The sequence below is a fragment of the Pleurodeles waltl genome, chromosome 4_1 (assembly GCF_031143425.1).
Source record: "Pleurodeles waltl isolate 20211129_DDA chromosome 4_1, aPleWal1.hap1.20221129, whole genome shotgun sequence".
NCBI classification, from domain to species: Eukaryota; Metazoa; Chordata; class Amphibia; order Caudata; family Salamandridae; genus Pleurodeles; species Pleurodeles waltl.
Window position 1 is genome coordinate 918166423 of NC_090442.1, and position 18927 is coordinate 918185349.

General features: G+C 46.1%; 1 protein-coding gene across 1 annotated transcript in view; it reads right to left on the minus strand.

Moving 5' to 3' along the window:
* Positions 1 to 18927, minus strand: part of DNAJC2 (DnaJ heat shock protein family (Hsp40) member C2) — a 403795-nt gene that overhangs the window by 255632 nt on the left and 129236 nt on the right. The window contains exons 6-10 of the mRNA XM_069229688.1: positions 10184 to 10264; positions 9898 to 9963; positions 3447 to 3538; positions 3235 to 3356; positions 2201 to 2350 (exon numbers count right to left, since the gene is read on the minus strand). Coding sequence (XP_069085789.1) covers positions 2201 to 2350; positions 3235 to 3356; positions 3447 to 3538; positions 9898 to 9963; positions 10184 to 10264 — 511 coding nt within the window. The remainder of the gene's footprint in view (positions 1 to 2200; positions 2351 to 3234; positions 3357 to 3446; positions 3539 to 9897; positions 9964 to 10183; positions 10265 to 18927) is intronic.

Sequence of the window (18927 nt, forward strand, 5' to 3'; positions counted from 1 at the left end):
GGAATCCTCCATCTGCAAGATGGAGGATTTCTAAAAGTTAGAGTCACCTCAGCTCAGGACACCTTAGGGGCTGTCCTGACTGGCCAGTGACTCCTCCTTGTTATTCTCATTATTTTCTCCGGCCTTGCCGCCAAAAGTGGGGGCCGGGGGCGGGCAACTCCACTAGCTGGAGTGTCCTGCGGTGCTGTGACAAAGGGGTGAGCCTTTGAGGCTCACCGCCAGGTGTTACAGCTCCTGCCTGGGGGAGGTGTTAGCATCTCCACCCAGTGCAGGCTTTGTTACTGGCCTCAGAGTGACAAAGGCACTCTCCCCATGGGGCCAGCAACAGGTCTCTAGTGTGGCAGGCTGCTGGAACTAGTCAGCCTACACAGATAGTCGGTTAAGTTTCAGGGGGCACCTCTAAGGTGCCCTCTGGGGTGTATTTTGCAATAAAATGTACACTGGCATCAGTGTGCATTTATTGTGCTGAGAAGTTTGATACCAAACTTCCCAGTTTTCAGTGTAGCCATTATGGTGCTGTGGAGTTCGTGTAAAACAGACTCCCAGACCAGATACTCTTATGGCTACCCTGCACTTACAATGTCTAAGGTTTTGCTTAGACACTGTAGGGGTACAGTGCTCATGCACTGGTACCCTCACCTATGGTATAGTGCACCCTGCCTTAGGGCTGTAAGGCCTGCTAGAGGGGTGTCTTACCTATACTGCATAGGCAGTGAGAGGCTGGCATGGCACCCTGAGGGGAGTGCCATGTCGACTTACTCGTTTTGTCCTCACTAGCACACACAAGCTGGCAAGCAGTGTGTCTGTGCTGAGTGAGAGGTCTCCAGGGTGGCATAAGACATGCTGCAGCCCTTAGAGACCTTCCTTGGCATCAGGGCCCTTGGTACTAGAAGTACCAGTTACAAGGGACTTATCTGGATGCCAGGGTCTGCCAATTGTGGATACAAAAGTACAGGTTAGGGAAAGAACACTGGTGCTGGGGCCTGGTTAGCAGGCCTCAGCACACTTTCAATTGTAAACATAGCATCAGCAAAGGCAAAAAGTCAGGGGGCAACCATGCCAAGGAGGTATTTCCTTACAGGCACCTTGACACAAGAACACTAGATGACCAAAACCCGCTGCACCTGAGCACCACGGCCTGGGTCCACGGAAATCCATGGTGTCCCCTTGCCTCCAAGATCCCCCACTGACCGAGCCCCCCCCCCGTTTGGGAGCACCCAGACATGTCCCAACTCCCCCTCTGCAGCCAGTTTCCACGTGGCCCCCCTCAAAGCCAACTGTGCAGTGTGCAAGGCACCCGAACCATCCAGCACCTCTGCACCTCGATGACCTATGCAGGTAAAACTGAACTGCAGGTGTTTCTGGTGACCTTTTCCCCCTATCCTAGGACCTAAAGAGGACCCCCGAGAATCAAGACCCCTAATGCAGTAAATGTTCTTTATCTAAAGTAAGTCCATTTGAGTGAATTGTTACTTACTTGCAAAAGTTGATACACTACAACAGCACTTACCTTCTTTTGAAGTTTTTCTTGTGTTGAAACATTCTATAAAATTAACTATATTTTTTTAAACATTGGTCTTGAGTTTCGTCTTGAATGTGTCACATTTGACTGTGTGTGTTAAACAAAATAAATGTTTAGCACTACCTACTGATCCGCCTAATCTGCTCGCCCACACTACCACAAGAGAGAACATTAGGGATTGTAATTCTAAACCCTGCAAACCAATAGGGGTCACCTGGACTATCTGCATAGTGTCCCCTTACATTCGGTACACTACATAGATAGCTAACTTCCTACAGTATGTCTAAGAGCGCTATCCTCATGAAACCCCACGATATCACTGGCAGAGGTGAGTCAGTCTAAGCTACTTTATCTTGGCCCCAGCCCCCTCTCATACATCACTTTCAAATGAACAAGAATCTTGTAAATTTCAGGAAGTCTCAAAATTACCTTTCCATTTTTTCCATTACCGCCTCCATTAAACTACATCACACCCTCTACATTGTCTATTTACTCTACAGACATTGCCACCACCCTTCCTTGCCCCTCCTCCGCCTCCCATGCACTCTAAAGTGGCTGTTTCTAACTACATGATCACATTACAAATGAACAATAAAAAAATAATTAAAATGCCACAGTGGAAATATTCTTGGTTGTCACTCTCCAACATGTTTACTCAAACACCTAATAACTGCTTACCTTGCAGGATGTTCGCAATCGTTGCCTTTCTTTCTTTATCGCTTTCTTCTGGATTTCTTTTTCCTTCTTTGCAAGCTGTGCCTGTTGTCTAGCTTCCTCGTCTTCTTTCTCCTTGGCTATCCGTACTGCTTCCAATTCTGCTTGCTTTTGCTGCAAAGAGAATTACTGTAACATTTAATTCTAATTACAACAGATAACCTCATTTGTAGTATACATAATGCCTAATAAAAAAGATGGCTTATCGAAACCAACATTAGAAGCATATTTTGTTACAAACTTTTACTGCACTTATGAAAACGCAGTCAAAATCCCACCCATTCCTTAACCTTGTGACATATTTCTCGTGATACACTGCGGTATTTGTACATTTGAAACAATGTGCCCGGTTCGCCTCAGACATCAACACCGAACATTGAGGATTTTGTTGTTTTGTATTTAAAATATGGGACCACACAAACTGCATTACTATGCTTTGTGCTATAAACGAGAACTAGTCAGCACATAAGAAGCTGTTCAAATTGCATAATATCCATTACTTTATGTGAAGGGCACCCATCTTCAATTACCTCTACGAGTCAAGTCAAAGGTGGCAGTTTAGATTGAAAAAGCTCTTTAGGTAGGAGCCCTCAGCATCTAAACTCCTCTTTTGTGCTGTACGAACTGAAAGTTAAAGCTGCAGTGCCAAAATTCAGACACCCTGGGTTTTTGGCACTCTGAACACACTCATTCCATCCAGGCTCTGTAAAGAGCATTTCTGCATGTTTAATACAGTTTAAGTTTTACTTCTGTGCATTTTTACTGGTCATTCGCTAAATTTCTGCAAAATGTTTTGATGCTCATTCTCACCAGGGGCATGACTATTATACTAAATAATTAGGATTAAAATACTCCAGTCCCTACTGGCCTGACTCCTTGAAATTGGGGCATTAAACAATTCAAATCCACACAAAGTGTTCTACTAAAGTAGTTTCCTGGATGCCACTGCTTCCTGTGCACAAATCCAGGTACACTGCGAGGTTAAAAAAAAAACATACTTTTTCTTTGGCTTCCTGTTCTTTCCGTTTGGCATCTGCCTTTGCTTTCTTTTCTCCTTCTTTCCTGGCTTTTTCTTCTTCTTTGAATTTCTTTATTCTAGGGTCACTGGCATATGCACTGTCTATTGAAAGACAACAGTGAAATGAAGCGGTGTAAGGATAAGAACAGACACCTTATAAATGCAAGATGTACATCTCTTTTCTGCACTTACCAACTAATGTCCTTATTCTATTCATTTCTTCTTTTTTCCTTTGTGCTCTAGCTGCTCTGTTTTGCTTTTCAATCCACCTTCTTTCATCTCGACTGCAAAATGAAAAGTGAGATGTTACAGAGGTAGACTCTACCAACACTGTACACCTGTTCAACAAATAGGGATTTCAAGACCATTATCAATGTTTATTCTGGTAAAGAAAATGGTAATCATAATGGTAAAGCTGAAGCAGACCTCAACTGTGTTTCCACGTTACCAATTAACAAGACCTTACTCAATGCAATACAATCGGAAACTTGTGTAGTAAATGTTCAACTACTGTCCCTATGCTGGAAGGGAGCTTTGTAGGAAAGCCCCTTTTGACAAGGTCACCCCCACTTTTTGCCTGGTATTTGATGCAATTTCGACTAAATTTGTACTGGGTTCCTGCGAACCATGCCCCCAGTGCCAGACCTCTTTCCCTAAATGTAGGAAGTTGGCTCTGTATGCACTATTTCAAAGTAAGGAATAGTATGCACAGAGTCCAAGGGTTCCCCTTAGAGGTAAGATAGTGGCAAAAAGAGATAATACTAATGCTCTATTTTGTGGTAGTGTGGTCGAGCAGTAGGCTTATCAAAGGAGTAGTGTGAAGCATTTGTTGTACATACACACAGGGAATAAATGAGGAACACACACTCCGAGACAATTCCAGGCCAATAGGTTTTTGTTATAGAAAAATATATTTTCTTAGTTTATTTTAAGAATCACAGGTTCAAATTCTACATGTAATATCTCATTTGAAAGGTATTGCAGGTAAGTACTTTAGGAACTTTGAATAATCACAATAGCATATATACTTTTCACATAAAACACATATAGCTATTTCAAAAGTGGACACAGTGCAATTTTCAACAGTTCCTGGGGGAGGTAAGTTATTGTTAGTTCTTGCAGGCAAGTAAACCACCTACGGGGTTCAAATTGGGGTCCAAGGTAGCCCACCGTTGGGGGTTCAGAGCAACCCCAAAGTCACCACACCAGCAGCTCAGGGCCGGTCGGGTGCAGAGTTCAAAGTGGTGCCCAAAACACATAGGCTTCAATGGAGAAGGGGGTGCCCCGGTTCCAGTCTGCCAGCAGGTAAGTTCCTGCGTCTTCGGAGGGCAGACCAGGGGGGTTTTGTAGGGCACCGGGGGGGGACACAAGTCCACACAGAAAGTACACCCTCAGCAGCGCGGGGCGGCCGGGTGCAGTGTGCAAACAAGCGTCGGGTTTGTAATAGGAATCAATGGGAGACCAAGGGGTCTCTTCAGCGGTGCAGGCAGGCAAGGGAGGGGCTCCTCGGGGTAGCCACCACCTGGGCAAGGGAGAGGGCCTCCTGGGGGTCGCTCCTGCACTGGAGTTCCGATCCTTCAGGTCCTGGGGGCTGCGGGTGCAGGGTCTTTTCCAGGCGTCGGGATTTTGGATTCAGACAGTCGCGGTCAGGGGGAGCCTCGGGATTCCCTCTGCAGGCGTCGCTGTGGGGGCTCAGGGGCGACAACTTTGGTTACTCACAGTCTCGGAGTCGCCGGGGGGTCCTCCCTGTAGCGTTGTTTCTCCACCAGTCGAGTCGGGGTCGCCGGGTGCAGTGTTGCAAGTCTCACGCTTCTTGCGGGGATTGCAGGGGTCTTTAAATCTGCTCCTCTGGAAACAAAGTTGCAGTCTTTGTTGAACAGGGCCGCTGGCATCAGTGTGCATTTATTGTGCTGAGAAGTTTGATACCAAACTTCCCAGTTTACAGTGTAGCCATTATGGTGCTGTGGAGTTCGTGTTTGACAGACTCCCAGACCATATACTCTTATGGCTACCCTGCACTTACAATGTCTAAGGTTTGGCTTAGACACTGTAGGGGCACAGTGCTCATGCACTGGTGCCCTCACCTATGGTATAGTGCACCCTGCCTTAGGGCTGTAAGGCCTGCTAGAGGGGTGACTTATCTATACTGCATAGGCAGTGTGAGGTTGGCATGGCACCCTGAGGGGAGTGCCATGTCGACTTACTCATTTTGTCCTCACCAGCACACACAAGCTGGCAAGCAGTGTGTCTGTGCTGAGTGAGGGGTCCCCAGGGTGGCATAAGCTATGCTGCAGTCCTTAGAGACCTTACCTGGCATCAGGGCCCTTGGTACCAGGGGTACCAGTTACAAGGGACTTACCTGGATGCCAGGGTGTGCCAATTGTGGAATCAAAAGTACAGGTTAGGGAAAGAACACTGGTGCTGGGGCCTGGTTAGCAGGCCTCAGCACACTTTCAATTCAAAACATATCAGCAAAGGCAAAAAGTCAGGGGGTAACCATGCCAAGGAGGCATTTCCTTACATGTATATTAAGATATTAGGAGATAATAGCTAGTAATGGTGGTCTGAATTCTTATAGCAGACATAAAAATGTAGATCAGGCAAAGCTAAGTGGTAGATGCATGAGAGGTTGGGAGTGTAGGAAGCTGGCTCTTTATCTAGCAGAGCAAAAGAGGTACACTGTATAAAGAGTCTAAGCAAACCCCAGGGGAATTACAGAGGTACAAATGACACCCCAAATGGTCTTGTGTGGTAGTGTGGGCAAGCAGTTAGCTATATCAGAGGGTAGTGCTAATCACGTAAGGCCCACACATAGGCAGTAAGTGACACACTCAAAGAAATCTGACACCAATTTATAAAAATAACACATTTTTATATGAATTTAGATACCAAGATTACCGGAATAGGGCGAGTACTTTTTGAGATCAACATTTTTAAAGTTTTCAAAAGTCGACAGAGCATTTTTCTGTAGCTGCAATGTTAATCTATGGGAGAGAAACCTTACACGGTAAACAGGTACTTCACAGCAACTTACAGGACCAATCTTCTGGACATAAGGCGAGTACAGTACAGGGCCCTAGGCCACACCAACAGGTCACCTCATACAGCACGGGGGCATCTGGTGCACGGGTGCAGTTCAGCGTCAGGTGCCACGTGTAAGCCAATGGGGATAGGTCCAGTCACAAAGATACTACAGGGGTGGACTGAGTCCAGTACGGGTGAAATACCAAGGGGGTTAAGTTCTTGCGATGCCACCATTTGTCCTATTTTCCTCAGTTCAGGGTGGCTGGGTGCAGAGATAACTTGGTGGTCGTGCTTCTGTCACCGGGGGTTTTCGCGGTAGAGGGGTCCAACAGAAACAGGCTGCAGGCATGGACTGGGGGACCAGTCTAGCCAAACCAACAAGTGGGCTCGGGGCTCATGAGCCTGGGGGATGTAGGGACACCAGTGGTCCTCTTCTCCTCGGTTTGGGGAATCTGGGTGCAGTGGGCAGGCAGGTCTCAATCAGAGGCAGTTGAGGAGGGCCTGCAGACATAAGGTGCAAGCACCATCAGAAAGTCCACAGTGGGCGAACTCAAGGTGGGCGTCATCTCTGGAGGGCCTGGAAACCACGTTGACACCGCTGGCCCACTTCAGCTCGGGCTAGGCAGCTCTGATACAGTGGTGATGTTGGGGTTTTGGTAGTTGTTCCCACTGTTCTTCTTTGGTTGCCTGCAGATGCAGGGAAGCAGCTCCTCTGATCCAAGGAAGTTCTTCTTGGCAATCTGCGAAGCACTGGCAGCTGTCCCAGTTTGGTTGAGGCTGCAGCGGCAGGACAGGTCACTTGCTCCACAAGGATCAGGTGCAGCAGTCAAGCTGGCAGGGTTGGCGCCAAGTCAGTCGTTTTCCTCAGTTCTCGGGTCAGCAGGTTTCTTGTCCATTCCTTCTTTTGTGCCCAGTGAAGATCTGAGGTCCTGGGATCAGGGGTTCCTCTAAATACTCAATTTAGGCGGCATTAAGGGGAGTGAAGGCTAGTAGCCAATGGGCTACTTACCCTTGGGGTCACTACGCCCCCTAGATAACCACTGCCTTTGGGGAGTTGGCATCGCCCTGTCTTAGAATTCCTAATTCCACCACACACAAAATGGCAGAATTTCTGAGGCTGTGTTAATTTCTGGCTGGTCACCATAGGGGTGTGTCCAGCCTGCAAATGCAACATGACTACTGCATAGCTAGTTTTCCCACCTGTCTATAAGGTGCCCTCTGGGTGTATGTATTAATAATTCCATAACAGGAATCACTGAGGGTTTATTAATACAAGATGTTTGATACCAAACATCCCTATTTTCAGTGAACCCTCATGTAGCTGCGGAACCCGTATTGCCCAGTGTCCAGCACATGTACTTAGAATGGGTTCCCTGTTCACTTACTATGTCAAAGAATTGACAAGGACTTGGTAGGGGCATATTTGCTCATGCATATATGCCCTCACCTGCAATATTATGCACTCTGCCTTAGGGCTGTAAGACCTGCTGTAGGGGTGGCTTACAAATATTACAGGCAGTGTTAGAGACATGAAACACTAGTGTGTGCCATATCATGTTTTCAGTTTTTGAAGCACCTTGTTACACAGCTTGCAGTGTCAATCTGCATGAGTTTGGTGGTGGGTCACAGAGTGGCACAAGTTATGCTGCAGCTCTTAGGGACCCTCTTTAGTACCTATGCCCTAGGTACCCGAGGTACCATTTACTAGGAACTTTCAAAGGTGCTAAAAAGCCTGGCCATTTGGGGATGACATGACCAGCTGTCTTGTTTTGAGGAAGGAACACTAGCACTGGGGACCTAGTTAGCAGGAACCCAGTGCACTTCAGTCAAAGTTGCATCACAAACCAGGCAAAAAATGTGTGGGTGTTTGGAGGGGCTTCTGCAACCATAACCCAGTTTCCTACAACTACAGGGAGCCCTGGACCTGATTACGTATTACCAGACTACACCCTGGTATCTCACTTCTGGGCACATGAAGAGACAAAAGAAAGCCGGAGCTTTATATGTCACACACGGAGTGGCAAGCTGCTTTTGGAGGTTCCCACAAGCACACAGATCTCCAATCTTTATGTCTCTCCACTAACTAGAGTGACCCTATGGGTGTGTGATAGCATAACCACAAAAATGAACCCACAATGTATCTGTCACCATTCTCTCCACGGGCCCACAAAGGTGTCACACCAGACAGTGCTTGGTGAGAAGGAGGCCACTCAACAGTAAGAGACATTTAATGGAGCAAAAATCGAAAAATTTGAACAAGCTGAAGAAGTTTTTGGACTACTGGAGGAAAAAAGGTTGATCTATAAACAAATCCGGTACTGGATAACAACCACAGGTAGAAAAGGGGAGCTACAGAGAAGGTCATCCCCATGAAAAGCTCCTATTATACTATGGTGATCATGCTGAATACTATATTTACACTCAAACAATCCCATCACACAAGAGGTACTCCCATTCCAGAATGTGTTAAAGAAAGAAATTAGAACAAATATTAGGACACCTTTACAAACAATGCAGTGGGAAGAGAAGCCCTCTTTAAAATTCTATATCACTGGCACTACACACCAGAGACACTTGGTGCTATGGGTCACTCGGCAGCATTCTGTGCCCCAACAGTCCTGCCTCCGATTAGTTTCATTCTGTGGAGAAGTGACGAAGGGAAGTGAGAAGGACCCAGATTTAATAATAGCAGAATGTCCAGAACTTGTACTACTGTGAAGGGCTTCCGAAACGATCTGCCCTTACACTCCCAGCAGGAAGGTGGCAACCTTGGCAATACTTGTGTCACTCCCTGCTTCTCCCTTCACAGCTTCATAAAATGCAGTGGGACTTGGAATGGACAAAATGTTTAAAACCGCATGCTGAAGCGAGAAGTATTTTAGAAAACACCTGATCTCCCTTCTGGGCTCTCTCAGCAAATAATTCAAAAAACTGTATTGTCCCAAAGGTCTGTGTGTCCTGAATATTCATAACAAATCTAGTCACTACAAAGCAAAGGAGGTATGATGTCTCCTTCAATCAATATTTTCGAAAGCACATAGATTCATTGATGAATAAGTATGGTCAGGAAACAGAGGAGATTAACCATTAGCCTACAGCGGTGTCCGGTGGCTCGGAGAAGAACTGGGTTTGAGGGTCCGAGGTAAGTTGATTGCAGGGGCTGGGAAGGTTGAGGTTATTTAGCGTTTCTTGCATTAATAAAATGCTGAACAAAAATGAATTAAAATTAAATTTAAATGAGGTGCTAAGCATTTAAACTACGGCATACAACAATAAGTTATACATCCCCTCACCAGGGAACTTCCAAATTGAAAACTGCAGTTGTCTCTAGTTTCTCAGATAATACAGTAAAGGTGTGTTTATACGGTCTCAACCATCTACTTAAGTCATACTTAAGTGAACAGCTGACATCATTTAATAGGCTGGAGGCACTGAGGGGCAACATTTACAGCACTGTACAGCATGGGCAGTAGTTATTGACACCCCTTAACAGGGATTACACGAAATTAGAGGATTCACATCCTCAACAGATTTGGTTTGCAGTGTCCTAAATACAGGTGTCTCACAACTACACCCAATTTGTAACACAAATTGTTACCAAAATAATCGACGTACGTACCACTCTGCCTTTTCTTTCTCCTCTTCATCCAGGTAAGAGAACTCTCTCCAGGAATCAAAGTTATACCTAAAATTCAAGGATGGTAGATTTAGAATTAAAATGAAAGTTTAGTCACTGTTTAAACATTACACTTGGCACAATATTCAGCTACGTTTTAGCCAATGTAGTTTGTCCAGATGCAGAAGATTCAAATGAAAGAAAAAGTTAATATGTGCTTAGCTCCCACAGCTTTGCATCCTTACTACATCTACTTTTTAAGTTTGATAACAAGAAGAAATCGACTTACCAAAATGAATAAAACGCATCTACATCTTCAAAGGAGGAACTCATATCTCCCAGCTTGGGAACATGTTTTTGTTTCGACCATCTGTAAAGGGTAGTCATTTACAATTCAAATATTAGAGGTTTTCAAACAACAAAGAGTACATTTAGCTCTCTGAAAAATGTGTGCACTCCTAAGATTTACAAAACAATCAGTCTTGGCTGCTTAGGTTTAATATGCACTTCTGAAGTAAGTTTTGTCGAGATGTCAGAATGCGTTTTTAGAAATTCCAAAATCAGGAAAAATAACAGTACAGAAGAGATAGCGGGGGTACAAACTGCAAGCACACACTGAGGCAACTTAAAACAGATCATAAGTTTAAATCATAGAATAGATTAGGGACAGGGTCGCCTTTTCCTTTGCCAGTTAAGCATTAACAAATTTAACGTTTTCACATTTTGAGACTCATTAGAATAGGGTCAAGAAACTTGAGGCTATGAAAGTTTACCTGTTAAGCGCACCTCTATTATAACTCCAGCATGTTTTGCCAGTTTCAAGACTTAATGAACTAGACACACACCTATACATCTACCCTACAGCCAGCTAGAACACCTATCTAAAGAGAGTAGGTGTTTCATACACCACCAACCTACTCTGCTACATGTCAGACACAGTCACCTCTCAAGTCCTTTCAACAAACAAGCATTTGAAAGGCAGCAGGTCTCACCTTTGCAAAAACTATTAGCTTTGCCAATACGTTTTAGCCTTGCTGAACAACAGCACTGCTGCTGTTTAGCATGGCTAAAAGTTAGTGGGGTAAAGGAGAGTAACGTGGAGGGTCATAAAGTGGTGTAGAGTGGAGTGTCAGAGTGCCATAGAGTGTTGTGGAGGGAGCATAAAGTCGCAGAGTGGAAGGGTATAGAGCGGAGTAGATCTGAATGGCTTAGAGTAGAGTGTCATGGTGGAGTGGCAGAGAGTGTTGTGGAGTGTTGCAGAACAGAGTGGAGCGGCGTAGAGGGTGCTGCATAGAGTGGAGTAGAGTTTTGAGGGGAGTAGAGTAGATTGTTGTAGAGTGGACTGGCAGAGTGGAGTAGCAAAGACTGGAGTGGCACAAACTGGAGTAGTGGGGTTGCGCAAAGTGGAATAGTATGTTGTAGAATAGAGTGTTGTAGAGTGGAGTGGCAGAGAGTCCAGGAGATTAGAGCGTCAGAGTTTAGTGTTGTAGAGTGGCCCAGAGTGAAGTGGAGTAAAGTACAGTGGTGCAGAGTAGATTGGCGTTGAGTGCAGTGGCGTAGAGTGCATTGGGATTGAGCACAGTGGTTTACAGTGCACTGGCATGGAGTGCAGTGACAGAGTAGAGTGACGTACAGTGGATTGCAGTGCGTAGAGTGCAGTGGAGTAGAGTAAAGCAGGGCAGACTGGTGTGAAGTTCAGTGGTGAAGATTGTTTCAGAGTTGAGTGAAGTGGAGCGTGGCATGGTAGAGAGCAAAGGTGAAGAGTAAAGCACCACAGAGTACAGTGGCGTGGAATGCAGTGGTGCAGAATGGATTAGAATGACGTAGAGTGCAGTGATGTAGAGTAGAGTGCAGTGTGCAGTAGAATGGCGTAGAACTGAGTGGTGCAAAATGGTGTTGATTTCAGTGGCAGAGAGTACAGTCTTGCAGAGTATGGTGTCTTTGAGTGCAGTGTCACAGGGTAAACTGGTGCAGAGGAGAGTGGTGTAGACTATAGTGGCACAGATTGGAGCGGCGCAGACTGTACTGGGGTAGAGTGCAGTGGCAAAGAGTGCGCGTGCATAGTAGTGTGGTGTAGAGATCATTGGCACAGAGTGGAGAGGCGTAGAGTGGTACAGAGTAGAAAGTAGTGATGCAATGTGGAGTGACGTAGTGCAGAGGGATGCACAGTAGAGTGCAGTGGTGCGGAGTAGAGTGGAAAAGAATTAAGTGGAGTACGCATTGTGTGGTAGCACTCTGTCATTAAAGCCAATGCATCTCTAGTTGAAATGACCATTACGTATACAGAGCGCAAACGATAATGTATGGAAATGTCATCAACAGAACTGATTTGTTTTGATCGCATTAAAATATCTGTGTCTACCACAAATTTGGAATTACCAAAACGTGCTTTGTTTGTGCTGTCCCAATTCTGATATATTCTGAAATATCTACAAAGTTCATTTACAGGCATTTAAATGTTGTTGTGCGCTAAGAACAAAAATATAATCGTACAGCCTTCCTCAAGTCAACAGATGCCAGCATGACTGTCCCATACATTCTCTCACTTTGAAGTCATGGAAAGTAAAGTAAACACCAAGATCCCTCGAAGACAGAGCCTGCCACTTGACCTGTCTTTGAATGCACAGCAAACATGACAAGAACACGATTTAAAAGCAGGTTTACAGAAATTCAGTACTGATGGAAGAATACAGTAAATAGGATTAGGGCAAAGGAAGGGCCAAATTCAAGCTGGATAGGCTAAAACCAATAAAGCCAGCAGACAGAAAGAAAGCAAATGTGAGTTACAGACCACACAGCCAATGGCAAGCATTGGGTGGAATGCATTCCCAGGTAAACTTTCAGAATGTCCCCAAGATGGCTGTAGCAAACCAGACAGCTGTGCTGTCTGGTAGGCTTCGATCTAAAAAGGGTTGTAGTTCTGTATTTTGACAGCTTGGTGATTAGCAGCTGATTGTGTGCCCCCTTGGGAAACCCTCTGTAAAATTGGAGTACTTAGCACATATAGGCAAAAGAAATGCCTTTAAAGAGAACACACCAGCCCAAAGGGGGAGTTTTCTGCATTGTCTTGAATAGCAGAACCAATTATCTTTGAAACCAGAGCATAACTTGCATAGAAGATGTTTTATTTGACTGATATGTTTGAGGTAGGCAATTTCACTTTGTCTCTAAAACATTTGCCCTCAAACCATGATTTGTCACACTGCAATTTGCTGAGGTAACTTTGTGCATAAATTATTGAATTCCTTATTGGTTGAAAACTTACAATGCCAACATTTTTGATAAATAGGTCAATGTTGATGCAGCCCGGGAAACCTTTGGTGCCATAATATGTATTACAGTATCCATTCCTATCGGTGACCCAAGTTAAATACGCATAAAGATTTCTGCACTTAATAGGATGCAACAACTCATATGTAAAAATACAAATATCAAATAACGTGCCCCTGTTGCAATACACTGACCACTGGAGTTCATAAACAATGACTATATGCTGCTATGACATGAAAGGGAAATACTTGTGCCCTCTCTTCAAAGTTGTCATGCACCATGATGATTTTTGAGGTAATTTAAATGTAATTTTGTCTACTTTTGGTCTATAGAGATTTCCCTTTAGCATTAGAATGTGGTCAATAGGTCTTCATATTTTCCCGGCCCAGTCTCTGCCAACAGGGTCAAGACTGATTTGCATATGGCTGGGTCCAAACTGGGGTGGCATGGTGAGCAAAAGAACGATGGATTAAACCCAGATCTGTGACTGGGGGTGAGTGTTTGCATTGTCAGCACTCCGTCCATCATCCTTTTGTGTTGTTAAAGTTGCCCTAAGTGGGAAGGGTATGCCCAGACGTGGGTCCCTTGCTCACTGTGCCACTGGAATCAAGCTAGCCTGGCTAATGAGGGGTGAAACCCCGAAACCGGTCCCAGGATGCTTGTTTCCAGTCCAGGGAGGACCTGGTCTGGCAGTTCGGGCTGGACTGTTCCCATGAGGAACAGGGTCAAGACTGATTTGCATATGGCTGGGTCCAAACTGGGGTGGCATGGTGAGCAAAAGAACGATGGATTAAACCCAGATCTGTGACTGGGGTGAGTGTTTGCATTGTCAGCACTCCGTCCATCATCCTTTTGTGTTGTTAAAGTCTGCCCATTATGCCACAACTGTAGACTCACTCTTCACCTCCAGCACTCTCTCTACCTTGACCATTACCCATCTTGTGACTCACATCATCACTCAACTATTTTCCAAACCAAACTGCTGCCTGGTGTTTACACCAAAACACATTGTTCAGCAGACATCATAATCACACAATTCTGACACTGAATGGCACAGGATGACAGAGGATACTAATACATAAAAATAAAAAATAAAACAGATATGGAAAACATTGGAATGGTGTCCATGAGCCAAGAACTAACAAAGCGAGAGTGGGAAAGAGTTACAAGAAACATATTCCCACCCAAAAAGAGACAGAAAGAAAGTCACTGTTCAGACAGAATAACTACAGAACCAATGCAAAAGATAATTATGCGCGATTTCAAAAGATGAACATGAAACTGTCTGGGTATTTGGGATTCAGGCAGCTAAAGGCCTGAGGTATTTATTATGAAATGTTACAAATAAAGGCAGAATGCTAAAGGAAAAAGGTAGACAGTGTATCAGCCAGAAACACTTACCAAAGGTTACTAACTTTTCTTCTGACGGTTAAGTCTACATGCTTATTCCTTAACATATAGATACAACAGAAGCACCTTCTCCTACGTGGGGGGGACCTGAAGGTATGGTCAGACACAGAAATCCTGCTGCATAGAAAAATAAAATCAATTGGAACAATCGAAAAGGCCACCCCTCTCACTTTCAATTGCAATCAACAGTGCTCTGCAAAAGTGAGAAGGAAAGCGCATGTTGCCAAAATAATATTCTACTCTATGGGAGAAACCGTGGCTAGTGCAGAAGCCTTAGCTCTGATGGACTGAGCAAGGAATCCCTTTGGAGGTTCCTTCTTAGCGAGGGAATAATAGATTTTAATGCACAGGACAATCCACAGTGACAACATACTCTTCTGGACCACCTTCCTCTTATTGCTTCTAATACACCAATGAAAAGCTGGTTGTCAGACCTCCTCTCCTTTGACCGGTCAAGGAAAAAACCACATGCCCAGTGAGCGTCCAGTGGATGTAGTTTCTCCTACTCTGTGGTGGGATGGGTTGGAGTATAAAAGGTGGATGGGGTAACACTGCCTCATAAGGAATGGGGTAATGATCTTGGTCAGGAAAGCCACTTTAATCCTTAACACCAGTTTGTCTATGTAAAAACTGGTGAAACGTGGCCAGACACAGTACCTGCAATTTGCAATATTGACGTGCTGAAGTGATGGCTACCAAAAACAGGTTTACATCAAGAAAGTTAAAAGCAGATTTAGATCTCACTGGGGGCATCACAAAGGGCGTAGAATAAAACATATGTAAGGCACTTTAAAAAATGCAAAACAATTGGGGACTTGAACAATGAAGGCTGATCAAGAAGGCAGAGAAATGCCGAAAGGGCTTAAATGTAGCCTTAAACTGCCTCCGAAGAACCTTGTTGGACTACAGAAAGGAAAAAATATTAAAACTCAAGATGTGTGTGTTTTAAGAGGTCCACATTCCCTCATTCTGACCCTCACTCCAGCTTTCCCATAGAATTGATCTCCTCTTCCGGTTGGAGGGATTGGTTCTACACTCCAACCTTCAACTTTTTTGCCTGGAAATTGAGCAAGAACATTTAAGCTCTTTCAGACTTCTGCCAAAGGTGACTAACGTTATTTTGTCAGCAAGAGCTGCTGCTGCTACTTTCATTTAACAACTCCATCAATGTGGCTTGGGACAAACCCGCTTCTTCTCCAGCCATAAATTAACTGATTGCCCAACACTAAATGTTAACATCCGGGGATCCTGCCTTTCTGTCTGCCCATCCCTTTACTGGAAAGGTTAGTGGTGCAGGCTTCATTTTGCACCAAACAGAATACATATGTTCCCTCAGACCAGGAATTCAAAGAGCTGGACGCAGTAGGGAATAATATTTTCTTTGCTGGCAGCTTAGCTCTATGAACACAGCTCATCTCCCTGCAAGATAAAAACACTATTTGCGAGAGGTAGCAGACATTGTGTTACCGATCTTGCCAGGACACTTTACTGAGTTGGGGAGGGATATTCAGGATGGCTGTAGACAGATCAACAGAGCAGGCCTTGACATAATGAACCTCTGAGATCTACCGGCTTCTACAGTGATTTGCACAAGTCTAATGGGCATGCTTTTTGATGGCTCTCATCTGTTTAGAGACAAAGCAGCTGCCTTGGAGAGATTTAAGACAGGAAGACAACAGTCTGATGATTTGGCTTACAATCCCAAGCCCAAGACACTACAAGACGTTTCAGGGCTTTTCAAAATGATTTTCTTTTTGCTTGCAGCAGCTTAACCAATTATTGTGGCAAAATAGATACAAATGTAAAGGTGGGCATGCCCACTGAACCTCCTCAACCTCCTGGCACCACCAGGAAAGTTGCTTTCGCCTCCCATTGAAGGAGCACACGTGACCATGTGCGGTACCGGTTCCCTCCCCGGCGCTTCAACTCACACATGAACGCAATTTGTCGACACTAATGCCAGCGCCAGACGATGAAAGTCAACCTATAGTGGTGTTTGACGCCAAGACAGCACCACCCCAACCTCAACTGAGCGTTCCTTTATCTGAACCTCAACCTCTATACCGATAAAGTGTCACTGCCTTCGTTAATCGCTCATGTTCTTCATGAGTTACTCATTATTCCTCACCTAGACACGATGTAAGGAAATGCCTCCTTGGCATGGTTGCCCCCTGACTTTTTGCCTTTGCTGATGCTATGTTTACAATTGAAAGTGTGCTGAGGCCTGCTAACCAGGCCCCAGCACCAGTGTTCTTTCCCTAACCTGTACTTTTGTATCCACAATTGGCAGACCCTGGCATCCAGATAAGTCCCTTGTAACTGGTACTTCTAGTACCAAGGGCCCTGATGCCAAGGAAGGTCTCTAAGGGCTGCAGCATGTCTTATGCCACCCTGGAGACCTCTCACTCAGCACAGACACACTGCTTGCCAGCTTGTGTGTGCTAGTGAGGACAAAACGAGTAAGTCGACATGGCACTCCCCTCAGGGTGCCATGCCAGCCTCTCACTGCCTATGCAGTATAGGTAAGACACCCCTCTAGCAGGCCTTACAGCCCTAAGGCAGGGTGCACTATACCATAGGTGAGGGTACCAGTGCATGAGCATGGTACCCCTACAGTGTCTAAACAAAACCTTAGACATTGTAAGTGCAGGGTAGCCATAAGAGTATATGGTCTGGGAGTCTGTCAAACACGAACTCCACAGCACCATAATGGCTACACTGAAAACTGGGAAGTTTGGTATCAAACTTCTCAGCACAATAAATGCACACTGATGCCAGTGTACATTTTATTGTAAAATACACCACAGAGGGCACCTTAGAGGTGCCCCCTGAAACTTAACCGACTGTCTGTGTAGGCTGACTAGTTCCAGCAGCCTGCCACACCAGGGACATGTTGCTGGCCCCATGGGGAGAGTGCCTTTGTCACTCTGAGGCCAGTAACAAAGCCTGCACTGGGTGGAGATGCTAACACCTCCCCCAGGCAGGAGCTGTAACACCTGGCGGTGAGCCTCAAAGGCTCACCCCTTTGTCACAGCCCAGCAGGGCACTCCAGCTTAGTGGAGTTGCCCGCCCCCTCCGGCCACGGCCCCCACTTTTGGCGGCAAGGCTGGAGGGAACAAAGAAAGCAACAAGGAGGAGTCACTGGCCAGTCAGGACAGCCCCTAAGGTGTCCTGAGCTGAGGTGACTCTGACTTTTAGAGATCCTCCATCTTGCAGATGGAGGATTCCCCCAATAGGGTTAGGATTGTGACCCCCTCCCCTTGGGAGGAGGCACAAAGAGGGTGTACCCACCCTCAGGGCTAGTAGCCATTGGCTACTAACCCCCCAGACCTAAACACGCCCTTAAATTTAGTATTTAAGGGCTACCCTGAACCCTAGAAAATTAGATTCCTGCAACTACAAGAAGAAGGACTGCCCAGCTGAAAACCCCTGCAGCGGAAGACCAGAAGACGACAACTGCCTTGGCTCCAGAAACTCACCGGCCTGTCTCCTGCCTTCCAAAGATCCTGCTCCAGCGACGCCTTCCAAAGGGACCAGCGACCTCGACATCCTCTGAGGACTGCCCCTGCTTCGAAAAGACAAGAAACTCCCGAGGACAGCGGACCTGCTCCAAGAAAAGCTGCAACTTTGTTTCCAGCAGCTTTAAAGAACCCTGCAAGCTCCCCGCAAGAAGCGTGAGACTTGCAACACTGCACCCGGCGACCCCGACTCGGCTGGTGGCGATCCAACACCTCAGGAGGGACCCCAGGACTACTCTGATACTGTGAGTACCAAGACCTGTCCCCCCTGAGCCCCCACAGCGCCGCCTGCAGAGGGAATCCCGAGGCTTCCCCTGACCGCGACTCTTTGAACCTAAAGTCCCGACGCCTGGGAGAGACCCTGCGCCCGCAGCCCCCAGGACCTGAAGGACCGGACTTTCACTGGAGAAGTGACCCCCAGGAGTCCCTCTCCCTTACCCAAGTGGAGGTTTCCCCGAGGAATCCCCCCCTTGCCTGCCTGCAGCGCTGAAGAGATCCCGAGATCTCTCATAGACTAACATTGCGAACCCGACGCCTGTTCCTACACTGCACCCGGCCGCCCCCGCGCTGCTGAGGGTGAAATTTCTGTGTGGGCTTGTGTCCCCTCCGGTGCCCTACAAAACCCCCCTGGTCTGCCCTCCGAAGACGCGGGTACTTACCTGTAAGCAGACCGGAACCGGGGCACCCCCTTCTCTCCATTCTAGCCTATGTGTTTTGGGCACCGCTTTGAACTCTGCACCTGACCGGCCCTGAGCTGCTGGTGTGGTGACTTTGGGGTTGCTCTGAACCCCCAACGGTGGGCTACCTTGGACCAAGAACTAAGCCCTGTAAGTGT